Source organism: Leuresthes tenuis, unplaced genomic scaffold (genome assembly GCF_036924035.1).
Source record: "Leuresthes tenuis unplaced genomic scaffold, fLeuTen1.0.hap1 SCAF_10, whole genome shotgun sequence".
NCBI lineage: Eukaryota > Metazoa > Chordata > Actinopteri > Atheriniformes > Atherinopsidae > Leuresthes > Leuresthes tenuis.
Window position 1 is genome coordinate 4,461,816 of NW_027325364.1, and position 23,205 is coordinate 4,485,020.

Here is a 23,205-nt window from a genome sequence, read left to right on the forward strand (position 1 = left end):
TATGCTAATGTTCATGCTAGTCACTGCTACCTTTACGCATGTACAGTTTACATTGTTGCGATTAGCTCAGTTTTTAGCACAAACACGGTAGCAAACTTTAACGCTGTCACCATTTTCACAAATAGGTTCTGCCTTATCAGCATGAAAAAGACGCCGTCATTCACGCCGATACTCTAGTAACCTTGAACGAAGCGGATCAGCCACACATTAACGTGTGCTTACACGCCGCAAGATGGCATCATGAATTCACCTGAGAGGAGTGAAAGCTTTGAGCTCGTAGCTTTTTATTCGTCAGGAACAGCAACATTTAACCGTGTTTTAGCTCTTTTTTTTTTGTAATTTCATATATTTGCCTCTGAATATGATTTATTTGTGGAAAGTGGGGGTGAAGTAAATGTTTGCACGCCAGGAGCTTCCATCTTTGCCATAATTATGGGATTTTCACTCATTTATACCCCATTCGTTACCTTTTGTTCACGTGCTGCTGCTAACGCCGGCGACTACTTCCTCTACTTCATTCTCTGTTGGTTCTCGGGGACGCCAGACACTACGATGACTCTCATCCCATCTAGTGGTACAAACTGCTATCACACAAAAACGCGGCCCATCCCCCAAGGATCTGAGTTTTATATCTCAGCTGTATAATACATATATATATATATATATATATATATATATATATATATATTCTTAATATCACATCCTACAGGTTTTAAACTTTTAAAGGGGACATCTTCAAAAAAAAGACAAAGGAATTATATTTGCAAGGAGAGAAAGCGGCTAAAAAAGTGTTTTGAGTACATTTAAACTCCTTTTTGTCATGCTGATGTAGCTGTTAGTTTAGTTCAGACTTGACACGTTCCAGCAGCAGGTCAAATAGTTCACAAAAGTCAGTTACCGGCTTTGGGGTGAACCGATTAAAACCTTGCAGATGTGTTCTGTTCATACTATCTTTCAGGTCAGCTCTGCTGAAGCTCCACAAGGAAGTTTAACAGCACACGCTTCAATCAAAATGATAGAACTAACTTCATTTTTAATTAAATTTATTAAGAAAATAACACCTGCTTGGCAGTATTATATTGTTTCATAATGCTTTGTGTATATTTACCAAAATACAATCATCAAACATTGTTTGAAAATCAATCTTCAAAAGAGGGGGTGATCTTTGGTACAGAGGTATCCAAGGTGAGCTGGTATTCATGAGAGGAACCTGCTGAAAACAACTGAACACAATGTTTTGGTACTGTGCAATGGTTCAGGCGTACATTTATCATACAACAGAAAATGTAAGGCTGTTTCTACTGAGCAAAAGGAGCTCATGCTTTAGGCTTGTTTTTAATACAGATTTTATATTCCAGTTAGGACGCTGCTGAGCGTTTTGATTGATCAGTGGTATGTATGAATATTAATGTGTCCATAGCCTGCCAGGCACAAACGAGGTGGCTGCTCGCCAGACTGGCTGAGCTCACTGTGGCTGCATTAATTGGTGCTGAAAACAAACAGTGCATGTATTTTGTTTTTGTCAAAGATCAGTGAAGAGGATTAGATGGATCTGTTTCAGTGAAAAAATACGTTTTAATTATCCTTTGCTTGATCTTAAAACTATACTAAGGCATACTGTAGATGGATGGGCTTCATATCCAAGCATTATACTGTATGACTTGAATTAGTACAAGCACAACAGCAAAACAGCAGTATTTGTAATTTAACTAAATATCCTATTAATCTTTTAAACTTATCCACCCATCAGACAGCATGCAATGTGTGTCCAGGCCATAAAGTAACATTTCCACCGAAGAAATCTATTAATATATGATTCGTACCTAAGTGGACCAGATGCAGTATGCATTAAAATGCAGTAAAGTAAAGGGATGCCCCTCACTGCTCTCAAAAATAACATTTTCACACTGTGAAAATGTGCTCTCAGCACGATGCATGCATGCATTTTCACTTCATTAAATTATTACACCTCATGAGTAATTCTTAGATAAGTCCTCTGACATGTGGTCAATTTAAGAGGCAATTGTTTCAGTTTCTTTGGCTGATAAACACTGAACTTAGTCAAAGCTGAAGATCAGAAATTGTCTCTCAGCATTATAAACAAAATTTACCAGATTATTTAACTCATAAAGGTTTTATTTTTAAATATGTGGCCACCTTTTTATACATTTAGAGTATTTCTAGTGTTAGTTAACTGAAATATTTAACCAGTGTAAGTCAAAGTTCACAAACTAGCTCCTGTTGCAACCGCATGTGCTGTCAAAGTGTCTCTAGTGCAACATGTCGAGCTCTCAGGGGAAATAAACCGAATTAAATTACAAATGTTATTTTATGTGTAAACCACAAGATGCACGCTGTCCTGGAGGCACAGTGACCGGTGCTGTTCTGCCGAGTGAAGCCGCGGTAGGCTACTTCCGTTCCGCAGACGGCGACAGGCACCAGCCAGCCTCGACGGTGGCGGAGGTCCAGACACAATAGAGTCGGTAAGTTTTGTTCGCAAGCAAGATGGATGTTTAAAGGCCGACATGACGATGTGCAAACAGAGTAAATGTACTGGTTTGCTGCTTGTCTGTGTTTTCAATTATTTCCATGGCCAACTGTGCAGAAAAAGACAAACAAGACGATCGGGTTTAGTCGGTCGCACGGGGGAAAGGCTCTGGCTATGTGCTGGAGTGAAGCGGTTCCCGTCTATTGCCCGTGTCTCTAACGTTTCAGTCCAATGTTTACATTCTTCATTCGTACGGTTTAATTCACAACGCTGCGATGTGATACGTTAGTAAAAGTACAACCAATATCTAAATGAATGTTACTCTGTTCTCATCCCAGAAGTCAAGGGGCCGGAGTGTTATTTTGCTACTTTGAGTTGATAAAGGTGGGGGGCGTTAGCAGGTATATCTGGCGGAGGTGAACTAACTAATCCTCTAAATTTATTTTTACTTAACCCCCAATTCGCAGGCTTGACTTTAATATACAGTTATGAAACAATTGACTCCTACACGCGTTTAAAGCTAGTTAGCTTGTTGGCTAACGACATTTCGTTAACCGTCACGGAAAACGTTAGCTAACGTTAAAAAAACTCGTAGAGCCGAACCGGTACTGCGAGATCTCGCGAGAGAAAGAAACTACGAAAACAAGTTAGTTTTTAGAGATAAAAAAAAAAAGGTAAAATCTTGCTTAATTTATCTATAAATTCTGTTTGCAGTTCATAAGTAACGATGCGCTAAGCCTAATATAGTCTAATACAGTAACCCGTTAATAAATGTTGGCTTCATGAAGGTTGTAATATAGTTTATTTTATTTAAAGCCTTTAAGAGTTATTTAAACAACTTTAAATTGAACTGTTTTTGAGACTGTAGTTAGCCTTAATAGCCACATGAAGCGAGCTTTAAAGCTTTTTATTTGCCAGTTCTGTCAGGCTATTGAAATATATTATTTAAAAAATATATGGATTTATCTGGTGACTTGGAGGATGAATTGGCATCCGCGCTCGTTAGAGAGAACTGTAAAGGCGCTCCACCTTTTTCCAACTCTGCTTTTGTTTTGTTTGCAGCAGGTTCCGGCTCTTCTCCAATCCAAACCGGTATGTCGGATGAGGATTCCCGTGCCAGCACCAGCTCTTCCTCATCGCCACCTTCCTCCAGCCAAACCAGACACAGGGACACATCTTGCAAGAAGAAACGGGACAGCAAAGCCAGCATGAGCAAGGCCTCCAAGCTGCTATCCACCAGCGCCAAAAGGTACGACTTAAAACCCCCAGAACGTGTAGTGATGTTTGAACGCAGCTTGGGAAATATCTCCGTTTGCATTGAAAAATATTTAGAAAACATTTTGATTTGAAATGAACTTTGGTTTGTTTATATGAATAATAAAGAGCTCCAATAGTTTAGGGTTTGCTTGCCTCTAAACATTTATAGGGTTAAAGTGGGCCTGCTAATCTTTAAGGAAAACAGATAAAATGATAGTAGTAAGTTGTCCTTGCTGAAATAACAGATCAGGAATTTGGCTGATCTCCACTTTAATTTTTGTAAAGTCTCCTACAAAGAAAAGCTGCCACCACATATCTGTGGCTTACTTTATCCTCGCATGTTTCAGGTTTATACAAGGAGACACAATCTAAATGAGTGGCCAAATCCCAAATCTAGACCCTGTAACCTTTGAGGGGGGGAAACAAAACTTGAAGCTGTGTTCTCATGTAGTACAAAAATGACCAGAGAGTGCAATTATTAAACGGTAAAGTGAAAGTGATGAATAATTACACCCACACACACACTCGACGTGCACTCTGGTGCTTAATCCTGACAACAGCATGAGGTGTGAAACCCACTCTGTTACATTTAAGTAACACACTGAGAGCGCACACAAGCCGCTGAGCAGCCACCGGCGATCGCCAACAAGTAAAGAGATGAGGAGATTATTTATTTTAGATCAGAAGAGCAGCCTATTAAATCCACATCACATTTTGTTTAAGGTAAATATTTAATACAACCAGCAACTTGTTAAATTCATCTCTAATTAAGCACAATGGCCACATTCCCCAATACATTTGAACACATTTGTACAACACAGTGGCCTGATTAAGAGCAGTTAACACGGCTACATTTGCTATTTCTCACTACTTGGTGGTAAAACTCTCGCCCTGAACCCTTCGGTGACAGAATCCTAGCAGGATAGCACTCATCTGACTCTGTTATCCAGGAGAATTGTGCTGTAGCTGATAGTCCAAATCCTATTTTAATATTTTCATTATAAATGTATACAGAGAAAGGCTCGGCTAATAAATGAACCATCATTTTGTCCTCGCTATCACTGGCAGCTGCACAGCAGACGAGCCAAGCTGATCTTTCTGTTGTTCCGAGTCGTTCTCCAGTTAAAAGTTTCTGAAAAACCCAAAGGTAGGACTGAAGGTGTCATGAGGCGCATTCCCCCTGTAGGAACCTTTTGCAGTTCCTAGAACCTTTTCAGGAATAGTTTTTAATGCATTCGGACATACAGGAACTAGGGACCACGGCCCTCAGTTCCTAGAACCATTTTAGCTCCTTCTCCGAGGTCTTTTCTGGGTTCCATAGGAACATGACGTAGGTGTTTGGTGGCTGGTAGCTCCGCCCTTTGTCTGAAACGTTTACTCATACGACACGGACACAACCGGCGCCTGTTTAATAAGTTAAACTCAGACGTCGTCTCCTTTGTCTGCGGCGCTCTGCTCTCCTTTCCTTCATGAAACGAAGAAGTATCGCCCGCTGCTGGATTCTCCATCTCCTGACTCTCGCTGTGAGCTCTTCCAGCCTCCATCTTAGACGCCTGATGTGATCGTCCATGATTAATATCACCGTCATGCAGACCATGAACACGGTGGCCTCCTCGCTCTCCATGTTAGCTTCTTGGTGCTGTTGTTTTCTTCTCTCCTTACTTTTCCCGGGTTTTGTTTTGTTGCTGAGTGGCGCTAAAGTAACACGTCTGTCGCAGACGGCTGCGTCACATCAGTCCCTGTCCAGGTCCCCGACTCATGTGCGAATGCAAAATGAAACGGTTCCCCTGGGGAAGGGCAGAACTGCGTTCTTTGAACTCTCTGTCCAAATGCGGCTCGTAAGCTTGTAATGACACAGCCTACCTGTTCAGGGAGGACATTTGATTGGTCAGTATCTCTCCTTGAAGGATTATTGCGCTGCCCTGTAAAGCTTTCCAGCAGTTATTTCATTACCAATGACAGACCCGTTAACCTGTTAACACAAACCCGGCTCCTCGGGTAAAAAATGTCCAGCAGAAACTGAGTTAAAATGAGGAATTTTGATTAGATTATCAAAAACATTTTAGTTGTGACAACTATATGCTGCTCCAGTACCACTGAAACTTTAACTTAAAGACGACTGAGCACAGATTCCAAACTGCAGGTGGTAAAATATGCAGCTGTAATCGAGCAGCAGAAAGAAGGTTTGGAGTGAATGTGAAACCTGTGAGGGACTGGTGAAAAGCGGAGGTTAATCTTGCTGCAATGAGGACAACAAAGAAAGCTAATCGCAGGCTGAAAGCAAGATGGGCAGAGCTGGAGGAACGAGTCCACAGCTTGAACACCGTCCTGCCGGAGAGGCTCGTCAACGGTGCAGTTACGTCTCCACGCCCCGTTACCAAGGAGATGAATACAGATGACTTTACGGCTTCATGCAACGCAGCCGCCTCTCTATCAGAGCACAAATACATTTCTAAATAAGTGCGTCTTATGTTTTTTTTCCCCTTCATGACATATTTTTTGACTGATGCGACTTATAGTCCGATACCATGAATCTGATCTGTAATCTGCCTTTTTTGCTCTAAACGGTTCATATCTGGTAGAAAATCTTTTCAACACGTTGCAGCTGCAGTGAAGTTGAATGGCAGAGCTTTTGTTCAGCAGTCATATGGAAAGAAATCCACGTTGGAAGAGGAATACAGCTAATTTCTTCCCTCTTAACAGCTCTGAGTGAAAAGGTCTGCTGTGTTTTAATGGGGTGACACACAGCTTCCTTTTTTCTTTTAGAAAACTAAAACCGCCTTCACACTTTCTAAAACACACTTTCTAAAACCAGATTACTCAATCACCAAGTTTCATCACAGCGTATTGGAGAGATTAATTATTTTTGTGTGACTGTGAGTTAAGGTGGAAGCTTTTGTTTCGGTGAACCGTGATCTTGAGCTATTGTGGCTGTGATTGATTCTGCTTCTTTGTGTGTGCAGGATTCAGAAAGAGCTGGCCGACATTACTCTGGACCCCCCGCCGAACTGCAGGTGGGTTTAGCTTTTTTTTAACACCGATCACACATTGTTTTACCCTGATTTTAGCTGCTAAAATACCTAAACTCTGATACCGAATCACATCAGCTTTGATTTCTGTTTGACATAAAACAGATTTTAACTTTTTATACTCTTACATCTATTAAAACCTGTTTAAAAACGTCTGTAATTATGTACAGGCATGTGATTGTAGGACTAGTTTCTGATAGTGAGTTTATAAAGACGGCAGCTTTTCCTCTTAATCTGTTCAGTATCAGACAAACACTCAGAGTAGATTCTGACTGATGTGGCATGTTTGATGATCCGTTTTAGTTTAAAATCCATTAAGTGTGTGTCTGCTAACTTGTTCTGGTAAATGATGATATGATATATAATGTAATGTGTGTCAGGTTTGAACTGTGCAGCTTGCTGAAGCATTTTATTTATTTTTCTGTTGTGAAAATATTTGTTTTGGAAACAAATCAGATTTAATGTGAATGAACTACATACAGAAAGTATGTTTATATAACTACAACTCATCATTTCTACATTTAACGGATGTTTCCTTCACATTCAGTTAAAATATGTCGGTGTAAATAAATGTTGAACCTGGAGTTAGTTTGAGATTGATTCATCTAAAAGGGAACAATGATTAATTCGATCCTTCTGTGGTGTTTTGTTTGTTGAATATGTTTCTTTTATAGGATGAGTTTTATAGATTTGATTGGCCTGACTTTATCACTCAGAATTCTGAGAAACTGATATGAAAATGGATTCATTTGAGCAGATTAGTTGTTGTAATCCTTGAGTCATTCGAGCAAAGTTTAAGTCTGAAACGTTTACTGTAAAGTGGTAATTATGAAAATCTCAATTTACAGGGAACATTTCCCCCTTTCTTCCAAATCATTGATGCTGTTCCCGCTCCAGAAAGTTGCTCAGCTGCTCAGCCTGACCTCCACTCTTTCTATCTTTCTCTGTGAAACAAAATGCAATAATCTGTCCCATCGCGCCTTGACCTCAAGTGGAAATCTAGCTTCTGGCATCTGACCGTAACTTAAGGACAAAGGCACCCAGATAATTTGGTTTCGGGTCGATTTGAGCGTAAACATGCCAAGTTTTTGCATCTCTTTGTAAAAACAGCAAAGTACAGGTGTGTATTAACAGCTGAATTCCCAATAAAGGAGCTTTGGGCAGATAACTAAACTAAATCGGCTCATTGCGGCTACATGTCAACTCGAGGTCACTCAAACTGTCGCTCTGCTCTGATAAAAACAGGATTTTCTTATCTAGTAACTGAAAGACGGCGTCTGTGCTGCGCTTTTTCTACACGATGATCTCCGACAGACTAAGTTAGAAGCAGCAGATTGTCTTTAACTTTTCTGTCCACACAGCTACAAGGACAACGGTCCAGTTAAATGGCCATATACTCGCACATATTTTCTCACCACAGATAAGAGTTTATGGTACTTTGGGGTTGGATATCAGTGAGTGATGGAAGGGAAAGTGCAGTATCACTAAATCAGTCACTCTGGAAATGATGACCTTCACTACAGTTAAGGCCTAAACTTCAGACATTTCTTTTAACATCCTGTTAATTAGCTCAAACTTTGCATTTAGACGCTCGGTGGAAACTCCCAAACATCTGCGTCCACCAGAGTGTGAGCAATATCACGTCTTCTGTCCATGACCCCCTCTCCCAGTGGGCTTCGTGTTCTTTGTGGGCCGCTTTGAGGGAAAATCAGTACAGACTACAGGCCATGATGCACAGACGCATCTCAGGGAATCTGCTTTGAACTTTGGCCTCAGTGACTGAAGCAGGGCGAAAAAGGAACATTTTTAGCTCAACTCTTAAAGGGAAAGTGTTGTTTCATATGATCAGGGATGTGGAAACCAATAAATTTCCGCTTTGCTGATGCTTTTTCTGTAACGTGTGGAGAATAATAGAAACGTTTAACACGGCATCAACACCCACACAGCTATTGATCTTAGTGGAATTCCCTTTTTAATGACGTCAGGCAGCTATTTGTTGTCAGTTTTATTCTCTCTGAACACACGCCCACACACTCCAGCATGCTGCCAGTAAACAGCATCGATTAAATCTGTTGATGCAGGTTCACCTGTCTGTGCTCGCTGTCTTTTTCTCTCTGTCTTTACTTTATGAATTATGGTGCCATCTTTGCTGTGTTTTCTGTTTTATTTTCCTTATGTTTTTTCTTGCATCTTGAAATATCCGTTGACATATTGAGGAGATTCTGCAGATAATTCCTGCAGATTTCCTCGGTTTCGGTGCTTCTTCCAAACGTTTGTGCAGTCCTAAGTGAAGGTACTCTTTGTGACTGCAGTGCTGGCCCAAAAGGAGACAACATCTATGAGTGGAGGTCGACCATCCTGGGACCACCGGGCTCCGTGTACGAGGGAGGGGTCTTCTTCCTGGACATCGCCTTCACACCAGACTACCCATTCAAACCCCCCAAGGTACAGAGTGGAACACAGCATGCCTCAGCAGAGCAGTGGGAATGTAGATGGGTTTCCTGTATAGAAACTTTACTGGATGTGCACGTGTCCAGCTGGCAGCTGTGATAAACGTACATTTTACAGACTTGTGTTGAATGTCAGCTGCTGATACTTCTGAATGAGCTCCCCTGGTTTCTGCTCTCCTTATTTGACGATATCTGCAGCTGGAAGAGACATTAGTTTCACTCGGCTTGGCGTGTAATAATTTTCGTTTCTACTTTACAACCTGCCACATTTAACAGAGATGACACCTCAAATAATTCACGGTCGGGAATAGTGACGGGATTCAAGATGCCTTTGTTATCACCTAACGAAGTACGGTGAAATTTCGAAGCCGCTCGGGATGATGGATTTAGCAGTCGGTTAACTTAATGAGTTCCAGACTGAGGTAGCTGTCATATTTCTAAGAGAGTGATTGCATGGACTGATGCACATTAGTGAGAATGGGTTTTAAATGGATTAAAATTGAGGGATTTATTGATTTATTGGACCTCTCATTAAGGTAAACTCCCACGTTCCACTGTGACATTTCCTCTGAAGTAAAGCAGTGTGTTTGTAGCCTGATTATTTAACAGTAAAGTGCTGCATTAAAGCAGATTTCTGCAGATTCTGACTTTGAAAGGAGTTGTCCCCTCATTTTTCTTCTTCTCCTCCTCCGTGATATAGAAAATGTTTCTGAATATTTTCCTCAATATCAGCATGAAGTCATGTTTTATCTCACAAAACACCACCCTTTCACACAGACTGATCCCAGATTCTGAGTTACGGGGGAAGAATGGGGTCAAAGTTGACGTATGAGTGGAACTGAAAGTAACTGATAGAGCTCTTGGTACGATAAGGTTGTTTTTTAGAGGATAAACTGTGTTAAAAGGACTACCAAAGAAAGCGTTTCTACACAGGTATGTAGTTTTTCAGAGATCCACAGAGATGTTCAGCCTCCACACATGTGAATAATGGGTTGCTTGTTCATGCCCACAGGATTATTTGGGCCAGTTATGTAACAGCTGTGGTTTTTGTGGTTCCACTCATGGAAACACAGCTTTCTGTGTTTTAATTGATGCTCTTTTCTTTGGAAACTAGAAAAAACCAAAGTGAACATTGGATATTAATAGATGGAGAACTAGAGCTTCATGTGAAAGGTTATCTTTACTAAACAAGTGGTTAACACTGTTTGATGTGTCATGTTAACCTGCATTAAACATGCAAACTCCTGTGGTAATGTTCAACATTTGGTGCTTCAGCAGAAGATTTACAGTCATGTGACTCGCCTGCATTCAAGGTTGACGGGTAACTGATTAACAGAAGCTAACTACCTTTAGAGATAATGACTCTTAGCTGTTGAAGTACCTCTCGAGTCACCAGAGGGCGTTTATCTCCTGCACCTCCACAGCAGTCTGATATTGATGAAGCGCACAGGAGGGATTCATTGTAATCAGTTAAAAGCTTCATAAAGTGCTTTATTCAGGATTGGAAATGGTGAAGAATGTGACTTTGGGGTTGGATGAAGTGTTTTTGTGTCTGCAGGTAACTTTTCGTACGAGGATCTATCACTGCAACATCAACAGTCAGGGGGTGATCTGTCTGGACATCCTGAAGGACAACTGGAGCCCCGCCCTCACCATCTCCAAGGTGCTGCTGTCCATCTGCTCCCTGCTCACAGACTGTAACCCAGGTAAGAGCATGTTGGTTCCAGCTGGATCACCACCTGGGCAACAACAGTTTTACTGTGTGTGATGTCACAAATCAGAGTTATTGTCATGGAAACGCCACTCAGGAACGTATGAGAGGCTTTTTATCAGCTGACACAACTCTGGTTTCTGGGAGCCAAGAAAGAAGGAAAGAGGAAAGAAGGATAGAAAAGAGGACAGGATAGAAAGAAGGAAATGATCAAAAGGGAAAGAAAAGACAGGAAGGATAGAAGGAAAGGAAGGATAAAGTTATAAATCCTGATAAGGATTTGCCACAACACAGCAACAAATAAATAATTCCACCACAAGAGGGCAGCAGAAACATTGTAAAGCCACAGAGACACAAATTAAAACTAATGACAATAGATTAAACCAGTAGAATTAACACCTCCTGCCATGTTTAACTGTGAGCATTAAAATATAACAGCTGCAGGAATAAAGACTTCCTCAGGCATCTATGGGATGGCCTGTAGGTGCAGCACTCTTTTTTCACCCTATTTTCTTCCCCACAGTGACCTCTACCCAGCCCTCTTGATCAACTTATTGATCCTATTTTTGTCCTTCATAGATATGCTGCCCCCCAACCAAAGATAGCTTTATAAAAGCCATTTAGAAGCTTTGAGCTAATGTCAAAGGATCTGAGTCTTGACTGAGCCGCCTTCATTAAAACATCAGTGTTCACTATCCAAATAGACGCATAAATATTGATATGACCCAGCAATTTCTATCCGTTCACAGTTCTTTAATTTCTTAAAAGCACACTACAAATGACAGAAATGATGCACAACAAGTTTTGCTTTTATTTTGATCATCCCTGCTGGGAGTTTACCCAAATTTCACAAGCTTTGAAACATGCTCTGAAACAAGATGGCTGGCAAACAACAATGAGCCACAAACTTTGTCTCCACCACCAGGGAACTAGTTTCTCAACTTTGGGACCACATCTTAGAACATGCTTCACTTCACACTGTGCAGCTTCAAAAATAACTTCAAAAAATGTCTGTTGTGGTGGAGTTAAAGTACATTTCCAGCTTGTTAGCACATATCTGCTGAGCCCACTACAAAGAGCACCGGTGGTGCATATTAAAGGAGGAAAAAACATTTTCATAAAAGGCAGATTTGAATTAATCAAAAAAAAAGATCACCCAGCCTCACCTCCCCTCTTTTTCATTTTAAAATCAATCACCGGTTCTTTGGTCTTCCTTTCATTCGACCTCAAGAAATTTGAGTCGCACCAGCTGATTTTAAAAAGTCGTTCGCCCTGGTCAAGTAGACCCACTGGCTGCATCAACTGAGACAGTTAATACTGCCTCACAGGACAGCCGAGCATGTCTGTAGTCGGCTGTATAGAGGCGAATAAAAACAGGCTTAAAACCGTGCCCTGTGGTGCTCCTGTAGTCATTGAAATTGAGGCTGTGACAAAATGTTGCCTAAAATCCAAGCAGTGGTTGGATTATTCAGTTTAAAATTGTGTTAGCTGAAACATTTATCTGAAAGTCGAGCCTTGTGAGGGATTATGAATGTTGTCAATGTAGCCATGATGCCTTTTAGACTCTCTTTACCAGTTTATATATGAACTCGACCTCTAAGAGTTGAGGCTACTGGGAGTGTTTTTTAGTATTTGATCCTCTCATTGGAGCCACAGCAGAAAGCCAGTCCAGGACATTTTATTATCTCTCACTTTAGTTTTTAAACATTTGTTTCTGCAGATAAACTGAACTCTTAACTTTCTTCTTTTTTTCCCCGTTCAGCTGATCCCCTGGTGGGAAGCATCGCTAACCAGTACACGAATAACAGAGTGGAACATGACCGGACAGCCAAACAGTGGACAAAGCGATACGCCACATAAACCCACAGGACATCAGTGGGGTGGAGGAGGAGGGGAATGGGGCTCTGGGTTGTTGTGTCAGGAGTTATTTCTATCTCAGATTTTTAGTACTTTATTGTCTGGTATATTCTTTGCTTCCTGATTAAGTTATCTCTGCAAATAAGGTAATAAAAGGAACACAATGGCAGTCTTGTCGTCCCCTTTATTTTCTTTATTTACGTCTGATAAAGTCTGGATTTCATAAGCAAACCGACACCGACAACAATGTAGTTAAAAGCCAATATGAACATTGAATATATTCTATGAATAGGCCAAAGATTAAAGTCATGCAGGGTAACACACTCAGGGTCTCTATTTCAGACCATGTTCCGGTTTCAACGATGCGTCTTGATGCTCCTCTGTGGGCAGCCCTCTCACTCTGTAACTGTTGGGTTTGGTGCAAAAGTTATTTGAAGAAGTGGAGTTTACCCTGTTGGCAAAGTTCGAGGAGTATTTACAGCGTTGTTGACCCCGGAGTTACAAGGAGTGCTAAAGATGGAACTAGTGCTGGTAGTTACCAAATATAGCCACCCACTAATGTCTTCAGATTTCAAACCCAGGCCACCACTGGAGATGACATGTGCCTGATCGTTTGTAGTGAGAAGCCTTCATCCTCGTCATTAAAAAGGCGTTCAGCGTCTCCGAGAATGGAAATTACTTTTTTATCGAGAGACTTGAAAGGCATTAATGTCGTTATTTCAGCACTCATTCCACACGTGTGTTTAAGAGTTGCCAGCAGATGTAACCTGCAAGTGTTTGGACTGTGGAAAGACTCAGAAACCCCCCCCAGTGGGTGCAGACTCTGCACAGAGCAGCTCTGCAGTTCTGATCTCGTCACGCTCTGCTGCATCACCAAGATTAAAAAAATAAATAAAAAAGCAACCTGCTGTGAATTTGATTAAAAATCAGCTGCAGACCGCTCAGATTCCAGCTTTTGTGGTTCACGCTGCTCTAAAATGACCTTAAAGTGTTGAGCTCTCAGAAACACCGTCGATGGCCGACGTGTTTGGGTGAGCCGACTTCCTGCCGAGAGTGAATCATTCGACAGAGGCTTGAACTCAGGCCAGAAAGCTGAATCCAGTAAATGAATACTCAGGGTCCCCAAACCATGACACAGTTTCTTTTAATCATTATTTCACACGCTGGCTTTTTCTGGGAGAGGAAAAGTCTTAGAAGCCTAAGTCCTGCCGAAGTTGGTAATTAAACTCATTTAAAAAAAACCTGGCCGGTTGTCCATACTCGCCTAAATAAACTCTGTAAATGTTAATAATTAACATTTAATGCTGCTATATTTAGGCACAGCAGGCAGTTTGGGCTGCAGGCTTGAAAATAGCCAATGCGATCGGGATAAGAAGCATTTTTACATTGATCAATAAATGTCAAGGACGACCATCTGTTTTGCAGCTAAATAAAAGCAGATCAGGCCTGTTTTAGGGTATTTAGAGGTTGAGTCAGTGTTTCCATGGGCTCACACCATTATGTTCATAATGTTAATCCCACCTTCGGCTGCTGAGCAGCTTTCAGTTATCCTGTGAGCCACCTCAGGTCAGCGTGTCAGTTTTTGGCCACAAACCAAAGCGATGCAAAGAGCCACATTTTCTGATTCTTTTGATATTTCAATCTGAACCAAAGTGGCGGGTCAGAGGTGTCAAATAACGTCTGATTTAGGTGATTTTTAAGGCCGTTGACCCTCTCCAGCTGTCACTTCAGTTTGTAATGATTTCACAGTAAACGCTGCAGTTATTTATAGTATGAAACCTACAGATGTGGAAGGGTTTTTCACCTCGATGCATACCGGATCTGTTTTTGGTTATTATGGGGACTTCCTGGCTCTTCGTTTCTTAGAAGTCATATTAACCACTGAGGGCACAAACAGGACTCTGGTTAGATTGATATAAAAAAATTTGAATAGTTTCTACATTATAAATGTAAATAAAAAATTTAAAAAAACATAAAGCCTTCAAATCTCGCGCCAATGTTCAGTTAATTCAATTATAAGCTGATCATTGACCTAAAAAACATGTATTTTACTATAATAATTCAATGCAGGTTATTTTTATGCAGTTTCACTGTGACATGTTGATGTTTTGCAGTCATTATTCAGCATCTGGGAGGGAGACTGTGAGCAGCCTCCCGTCATATGGTTCATTTCTCAGTTTTTATCTAAAGTTCCCTCCCTGTCAGGTTAATGTGTTTAAAGTGTCCGTGTTACAGATAATATGCTCTGATTGAGCTCAGACAATCAGCTCAAGGAGACAGAAGCTTATTTTATTTTTTAAAAATAGCATCAGCCCAGAAGCTGGTTCGTGACATTATCCTGTTATAAATACAAACAACACAGTTGTGGTATAAATGTGAATCTATTATGCAGCTGAGTGGTAAATAAGTATGTTTATGGCATGCTTTGTGCAGGTTACTGTGACTGGAAATCCTTCATGTGTGACTTTAAAAAGCTGATCAGTTTGAACGCAGAGCAACCCGGGGAACAATGAGACACTGATACGACCTGGATGATGAAGGCTGTTATTCAATAAAACAGCATCATCGCCACCTCAGGTAGGTTTAAAATGAGTTTTTAAAGTTATCAGCACTTTCAGTCCCATGTAGAAGCAAGAGCTGCCTCATCAAGAACCAAAAGAGGCCTCCTTGGACTGGTTGACACCATGTTTTAGAATTGATTTCAAGATCATACTATTGGCTTTAAAGGCCCTCGATAACTTGTCATCTCCTTATCTGACCTTTTAGTGCCGTATATAATCAGGCAGAGGACTTTTATCTGCTCCTGAGACCACAGGGTATTTGAGCCCTTAAACTGGAATGAGACATATGAGGAGTTAATTGTCCCAGTACACATGAACGGGAGCAGAATCGAGTTATTGACTTAAATGCGTCTTAATGCCGCGATGCTGCGGACTGTAAGAAACTCAAGATGTTCTGCAGCTTCTAACTTCCTCTGTGGGAGATTCTGGTCCATGTAAGCACAGCCGGACGTTGTCTTAAAGCTACTTTAATTGTGATTTTGTGGGATGAGGCTGCGGTTATGAAGGATTTCATCAGGACTGGAAGTGACCGCCAGCTGACACGCAGTCTGTGTAGTCCCAGTTTCTGATGCGTTTAGTCAATGAGAGCAGCTTTATTGGGAATTTGCGGCATCAACATGCACTTAAGCTTTACTGTTTTTACTTTGGAGCATGTACAAAGCACCTAGGCCCGTTTTGGGTCATTGTAAAGGTCTGATTTTGGTCCGACTAGCACAAAAATGATATGCTTCGATAAAACATTTACTTATCTTATATCGCTTACCTTTTATTTAGGTTTTCATTGGCAGATTGCCCTATTTGATTATATTTCATCCTGTTTATTTATTTATTTATTTTCATTAAGTTAGCCTACTTGTTTTTCTTTTTCCACAATAAAAATGCATTTTCTTTACTCTGCATATGTTTGTAACTAATAAAAATTTAATTATTATCATGTTTTTGGCAGTAAATGGAGAGCTCTCCTTCCTGAAGACCTGAGAAAGCGTCACAGTGGTGAGAAATGGTGAAATGGGGCTTTTTTACAAACGCAAATGTTGCTGTTTTATGGAAATACTGCGGCTCAAACTGAAAGAAGTTGTTCTTTAACTTTATAAAACGGCCTTCTGTTCACCAAGCTGTATTTTATCGGGAGAGCAGGGGGCTGCAGCAGCTGGAAGGACTGATTCATTTAACAACCTGAACAACAACGCAGCCTGAGTGTGCTCAGCTGTCAGGACACCCTACACGTTGTGCTTTGCAACGTGACTGCCGTTGCCATTCCTCTGTTACGTCGACCGGCCGGTTTGGCTCCGCCCATCCGGTGTCCTGAAAGTGTGTCACTGGGTTAAAGTGGCTCGAGCGCCCGGGTGTAGGGGCGTGGCCGACAAATAGGTCACATGGGCGAGTCCTACTATTGAGAACATTTAGTCCTCTCCACTAACCCGCAGTCAAACACAACAAGGAGTTCCGCTGGTTCAGCTGCGCACACACGAGCCGCCCGCTGTCAAGAACAGTAAACCCTGCAAGAGTCGCTCTTCCATGAGTCATCGGCCAACTGGACCTGCGGATCATTTCCCGAAAAGCAGCAGTGGTATGAGCTCCAGCTCAGTCTCTGTACTCGCAGTATTTGCTCACAATTAGCCGCAGTTGTCGTGACAGGCAGTTGGAGTGACTTAAATCATCTGTTGGAGATTTTTCCTCTTCGATCCGAGATGCCTGAGGACATTGGAACAGCCAAGCCTGGTGAGAGCCACACATTTGATATATTTGCGTTCAAATAACTGGGATACAGTCGTCTACAGTGGTGCGGTGTGCAGACTTGGGCTTTGCTGCAGTGCCAATGAATGATGCGTCCTGTTTTTTCAGTCTTCCCCTCCAAAATACAGCAAATGTACTCATGCTTTTAGTTTTTTTTTTTAACAACCGAGGCGAGTAAACGCACCGAGGGCCGTAAATGTGCACAATGTGTGGAGGTAATGAGGAGATTTTGAAGGCAGCTCATTAATTGAGTGCGCGCATTCTTTGCTGTTGGTCGGATTATAATTATTGATCATGCGGCAAAAGTCGTTAACACGCGTTAAATGTTGGTTTTAGAGCGTTTTAGTTGTAATAAAAGCTGTTATTCCGGCTCTGTGAGCGCGCTTTTAAACCGGGTTAGGAGTGCCAGTGCGCCGCTGCTGCATTTACATTTGACACAACAACAGTGTTCCACTTCCCCGATTCCGCTCACATGGACGTCGTATCCTAGCCATGTGTCCGTGTGTACACGCTCTCAACAGCGCCGCTCTGATTGGTCGAGGGGTGTTCCACTGTGCGCGCACGCGTCAGCGGAATCGTTCTCCCATTGGCCGGAGCGGAGCCCGTGACGTAGAGAATTGCATAATCCGCCTTGTGCACGCTACTCCTGGCGTGAGGCTGAGCTGTGAGGTCCACGTGAGACTGGTAGAGACAGCCGCGTCTGACCTAGATTTCTCAGCTCGCGCACAGAAATGCATGACAGGTCCACGTGTGGGTGGACCGTGAACGAGAACAGTCATGGTTTTATTTAGTTAATCGTCTGTGGCCTCCACATTAAATTTGTTTTCCTAAATTAAGAAAAGCTGGCTTTAATATTCCAGTAAAAACGCATTTGTTTTATTTAACAGGAAATTGACTCGGTGTGTTCGGTATTTTAACTGAAGGGCATTCATTTCAACACTTTCCCCTGGACAGGGTTACTGTAACAGTGATATATTTATTTAATAGTTAAATTAACTGTGAATGACGTGTTTTTAAAGAGTGTGCATGGAGCCAGCTTTATAGAGCAGAGTTCTCTGGCTCTGGACAAACATGTTCTTACATAACACCGGGGACGTTTTCCCTTTGCACCATTCTGTTTCTACAAGAGTTGCCCTGGTGCTTCAATGACCTGTCTGGTTGTCATGTCAACAGAGCACACTCCTGTTGCACACAGACTGGGGCGGGTTATGTAACCGAGTTATCCAATCAGCACTGGAGGTGATTAAGCTGGTCAAAAGCAGCAGCAGCGAATGAACCAACCAGGAAACGGCAACAAACGTGTCCAAACACACAGGGGCACATGTACGCTCCATGAACATGTTTGTTTATGTGGCGTGTCCCGGCTATTTTTATTGCAGTTGCACTTTAACTCCTGTTATCTTTGGTTTGCATTTAACTAAGCTTCATGTGTGGTGGATTTAAAAAAAAAAAAAAAAAGGTTAGGGTTAACCCAAACCTGTGTTTTGATATGATAAAGAGTTAAATTAAGACAAGTTCCTCCTTTTAAGTGACCTTTCCTCTCTTCTCCACAGGAGGAGTCATCGCCTACATTTCCTCCGGCTCTGCCTCCACCTCAGAGTCCTGTTTGAGCAGCAGCCCCAGCGGCGGCTACATGTCGGCCTCGCCGGCTCTGTCCCGGCCCTCGCTGCCCAGCAGGGCCGTGGGCATGGTGGTGGATATCGCTCCGCCGGCAAAGCGTGGCCACGGCACAGAGAAGGCCGGCCGCTCCTCCACGTCTACCAAGAGCAGCATCACGAGTACGTCTGAATTCACCGCTGACGTATTTGCACACTTTGTTACTCATTAGCACGTTGGACACCACTCACACGACTTCTTTGTCTTTGCAGAAATCAACGGCATGGTGCTGCTGTGTAAGGTGTGCGGTGATGTGGCCTCGGGTTTCCACTACGGCGTCCACGCCTGCGAAGGTTGCAAGGTGAGACAAGCAGCTCGAATTGTCTCCGTGCAGCCAGCCTTCACGTCCTCTGAATCACGCTCACATGTTTAATGCTGCTCTTCGCGGGTCTCTTGCAGGGCTTCTTTAGGAGAAGCATCCAGCAGAACATCCAGTATAAGAAGTGTCTGAAGATGGAGAACTGCACCATCATGAGGATCAACAGGAACCGCTGCCAGCAGTGTCGCTTCAAGAAGTGTCTGGCTGTCGGCATGTCCAGAGATGGTGAGCGTTTGGATTCGTTTCCACCCTGAAGTTTGCTTTGTAACTCTTTGTGTGTTCTAACGCCTCCATTTTTACTCTTAGCTGTTAGATTCGGCCGCATCCCTAAAAGAGAAAAGCAGAGGATGTTGCTGGAGATGCAGAACGCCATGAACAACATGATGAGCAAAAGCAGCCAGCTGCACGGCATGCTGCACGGCCATCAGAGCACGCCGCTGTCCATGGAGGCCATGACCAGCGACGTCAGCTCCTCGTCATCCTCTTCCTCCTCTTCTTCTTCTGACTCTCCATCGTGCTCCAACCCCTCCTCCCCGCAGTGCCCCCAAGACTCAGAGTCTGTGGTTTCCATGGACACCAACTCAAGCTCGGCGTCCTCCTGCGCATCAGATAGCAGCGAGGACGAGGCCGCCGTCACAGGGAACAGGCAGCACCAGGATGTCTTCGCGTTCAGCCAACAGAGTTCGTCGACACAAGGCCAGGCTGACGCGGCCGCCCGGGAGTCGGGGTGCGACAACCGCATGGAGGGGCAGCAGGAAAGCTGGAGCAACGACGCCTCCGTGGGAGGTTACCAGCACTGTCCTTACCGCGGCTCCAACTCTGCTTACAGGGAAGAGAGGGGAGCGTACCAGCAGCACAGCAGCTGCGATCCATCAGAGGAACGCCACAGACAGCAGGAGCTTAACACACAAACTGCCCCTGGTGGTTATAACGGACCAAACAGCTGTGGGAGAAGCAGAGCACACTTGGTGAGTATTCCAACTTCTGCCATTGCTGCAACCCGCCTCGACTCTTCACCGTGACTCCAAAAGCCAACACTCCGATCACTTGTGCTTTCCAGGTTTGCCCGATGAACAATTCGCCGTTTGTGGACCCCAGCAAGCCTAGCCAAGTGATCTGGGAGGAGTTTTCTATGAACTTCACCCCCGCTGTGAGGGAGGTAGTCGAGTTCGCAAAGAGGATCCCGGGCTTCCGTGACCTCCCCGAGCACGACCAAGTCAGCCTGCTGAAAGCCGGAACATTCGAGGTGAGAGGCCAAAACGATCTAAAAATCAACACCCGTGTTATTCTGCGCTCGCTTTGAAGTCAGAAACTGCAGTTTCCTCAGAGAAAGTGAAAAAAATGTGAATAAATTCTCTCAGGGATTAGATTATACGGCGTCTGAAACCAGTGTTTAGAAGCTTATTCATACAACTCAGCCAGCTGGATCTCAGTTTTCCTCATAACATTTATTTGCACAAATAAAATCTAGATTAAAATCTTTGCCCCCCCCTTCTTATTCTGCCCCGCAGGTGTTGATGGTGAGGTTCGCCTCCCTGTTCAACATGGTCGAGCGGACGGTCACCTTTCTGAGCGGCAAGCGGTACAGCCTCGACATGCTGCGGTCGCTGGGCGCCGGCGAGCTGCTCAACTCCATGTGCGAGTTCAGCGAGAAACTGGCAGCTCTGCGGCTCGATGCAGACGAAATGAGCCTCTTCACCGCTGTGGTGCTCGTCTCAGCCGGTAAGACGATGACCTGGATTCTCAGAGCTAGAGATTTGCAACCCTTCTGCTGCGGTGACCTTCAGTGCTTACACCTTCTTGTCTGTGTTTTCTGGTTCAGATAGCTCAGGGATCCAGGACTTGAACTCAGTGGAGGCCCTGCAGGACAAACTGATCCGGGCGCTCAGAAATCTGGTGATGCAGAACCACGGCGACGAGTCGGCCACAACTTTCACCAAACTGCTTCTCAAACTTCCTGAGCTGCGCTCGCTCAACAACATGCACTCGGAGGAACTGCTCTCCTTCAAAGTGCACCCGTAAAGGCTTCCTTAAGGGGGACGTTTGTGCCCCCACCTCCTTTAAACCTCCACCCGGACCTGCCTCCCACTGGCCCCTCACACCCCCGTATTCGACCAACCCCGCTGCGTGTTTGTCTCTAGAATGTATGAGTTTATTTTTTATTCTTTCAGTTGAGGAGGTCATGTGGGGTCTGAAGAGAGAACAATTTAAAGTGTACTGTATTTATAGAAGAGATAGCTTGTTGCACACAAACACACACAAGCGCATGTGTGTCAGAGGTTTTTTGTTGTATAGACGGATGAATTTTTCTATTTTCAAGAGGAAGGAGAGTACTTCACAGGCTTTATGAAATTATAAAGTTAAAGAAACAAAATTGTCAATGATCTTGATTAGATTTGTTTTCATTTTTTAACATTTGTTTCCTCCAAAAGCCATTAATTCCAAAGTGTATTCTCTAATGAGCGGGTGAATGTGAGAGATAATGAATTGTGTACGTTACATACGTGGCTGTTTGGTCCAATAGTTTGGCTGTTCCACGTGTGGTGAGAAAGACAACTGTGACGACTGCTGCTAATGCATGGCTGTAGTTAATGCCAACACCTATAATCTGGATCTGCTCCCCTCGGCTCAGAAAGCATCAGTTCTCTGTTTTGGTGTAAATAGTGTTGTATGTTTCCTTTTTTATTTAATATTGTTTACGCGTTTTATGTCCACAAGAACTGCCAGTACTCTGCTCGGTCCTTTCAGGGGGAGTCGATGCCGCCATTTAAAGCGAAACACTATGGTTGCACAGGTTCCAGGGCAGAAAAACCAAGTATCGCAAAGTCCACAAGTAGCGCAGCACTGCATCATGTAAAGGCCATGTGTAAATGTACAACGCAAAACTGTTTTTGATCTTTTTTTTTGTGTAAAAACAAACTGTTTTCAGCATGGCACTGAATTTCGACACCTGTTTTTCTTGTTCACTTTGATGAAATATCGGCTTCTCCTACTGGCAGAACTGCCATATGTAAATAAGTATATAAATACATATGAAATATATATATATAAATCTCATGAACATAGATTATAAATACAATAGAGTATGAATAAAAGCAAGTGAAGAATGCTTTTGTGTGGTCAGTGTTTTCATTGATGTTGAACCTTTTAAGTTGCAGCGAGTCTTGTTCACCAGTAGGTGGAGCTACTTGCCAGCAACATCGTGGCAGAAACAGCATTTCATCAAGCCATCAAGTTTTGCCTGCAGAGCTGCTTTAATCAAGTGAATTCAGATAAGCTGAATTTGGATTATTTTACCAAATTCACACTTTTGAAGATTGTAAATGTCTATTTAAAAAAAAAAACGGACAAAAATATGTATAAAGCACCCTCCATAATGTTGTCTTTGAGTTTCCCGTGTGCTTCTTAGAGTAAAACACAATTTATACACAGCTCCCCTCATTTCAGAGCTCCATCATGTTTGTGACAGTGATGGTAGTGTACTGTCATGTTTCTGTCTTTTTTGCATAAGTTGTCCCTTTAAGTTTCTTCAGCATGTAGAAGGCAAGCTCAATTGGATTTAAATCAGGTGACCAGCTCAACCATTCAGGAATGTTCCATGTTTCAGCTCTGAGAAACTCGGGTGTGGCCTCAGCAGGATGTTTGGGATCATTATCTTGTTGCTGGATGAAGCTCTATTCACTGAGTTTGGAGGCATTTACTGGAACTTGAGCAGATCAGATGTTTCTGTCCAGCTCAGAATTCATTGTGCAGCTGCCATCAGCAGCTCCATCATTAGTGAAGATGTGCCAGTACCTGTGGCAGCCATACATGCCAACACCATAACACCCCCACCACTTCCTTTTGGTCCCCACACTTTCTTCTTGCCATCAGTCTGATGCAGGTTCATCTTGGTTTGGTCTGTCCAGAACACCTTTTTTCCAGAACTCTTTTAAGGACTTTCAGGTAAAATGTAATGTGTCCATCCTGTTTTTGTGGCTAACTAGTAGTTAGCATGTAGCATTGTAGTCTCTGTTCATTTCTGTTCATGAAGTCTTCTGTAGACAGTTGTCTCTGACAAAGACACACCTGCCAACTGACGATTGGTTCTGATCTGTTGGATGGGCCTTTCAGGGTTTTTCTTTACCACAGTGAGGATCT

General features: G+C 42.9%; 2 protein-coding genes across 6 annotated transcripts in view; both read left to right on the top strand.

The window, feature by feature from the left end:
* Nucleotides 1-12,959, top strand: part of LOC140315989 (ubiquitin-conjugating enzyme E2 E1-like) — a 341,997-nt gene extending 329,038 nt beyond the window's left edge. The window contains exons 1-6 of one of the 5 annotated variants that reach the window (XM_072393628.1): nucleotides 2,376-2,483; nucleotides 3,551-3,737; nucleotides 6,709-6,759; nucleotides 9,087-9,219; nucleotides 10,783-10,930; nucleotides 12,698-12,959. In XM_072393628.1, the coding sequence (XP_072249729.1) occupies nucleotides 3,583-3,737; nucleotides 6,709-6,759; nucleotides 9,087-9,219; nucleotides 10,783-10,930; nucleotides 12,698-12,795 (585 nt within the window). In that variant the 5' untranslated portion in view covers nucleotides 2,376-2,483; nucleotides 3,551-3,582 and the 3' untranslated portion in view covers nucleotides 12,796-12,959. Of the gene's footprint in view, nucleotides 1-2,375; nucleotides 2,484-3,550; nucleotides 3,738-6,708; nucleotides 6,760-9,086; nucleotides 9,220-10,782; nucleotides 10,931-12,697 lie in introns of those variants that run through there. The other 4 variants (XM_072393629.1, XM_072393630.1, XM_072393631.1 and 1 more) reach the window with 4 other exon arrangements.
* Nucleotides 12,960-16,759: 3,800 nt separating this feature from the next.
* nr1d2a (nuclear receptor subfamily 1, group D, member 2a) lies at nucleotides 16,760-22,174 on the top strand. Its single transcript, XM_072393600.1, has 8 exons — nucleotides 16,760-17,075; nucleotides 18,644-18,868; nucleotides 18,959-19,047; nucleotides 19,146-19,290; nucleotides 19,372-20,033; nucleotides 20,126-20,311; nucleotides 20,577-20,787; nucleotides 20,888-22,174. The coding sequence occupies exons 1-8, from the start codon at nucleotides 17,045-17,047 to the stop codon at nucleotides 21,085-21,087; spliced, it is 1,749 nt and encodes a 582-aa protein (XP_072249701.1). The 5' UTR covers nucleotides 16,760-17,044; the 3' UTR covers nucleotides 21,088-22,174.
* Nucleotides 22,175-23,205: the final 1,031 nt, after the last annotated feature.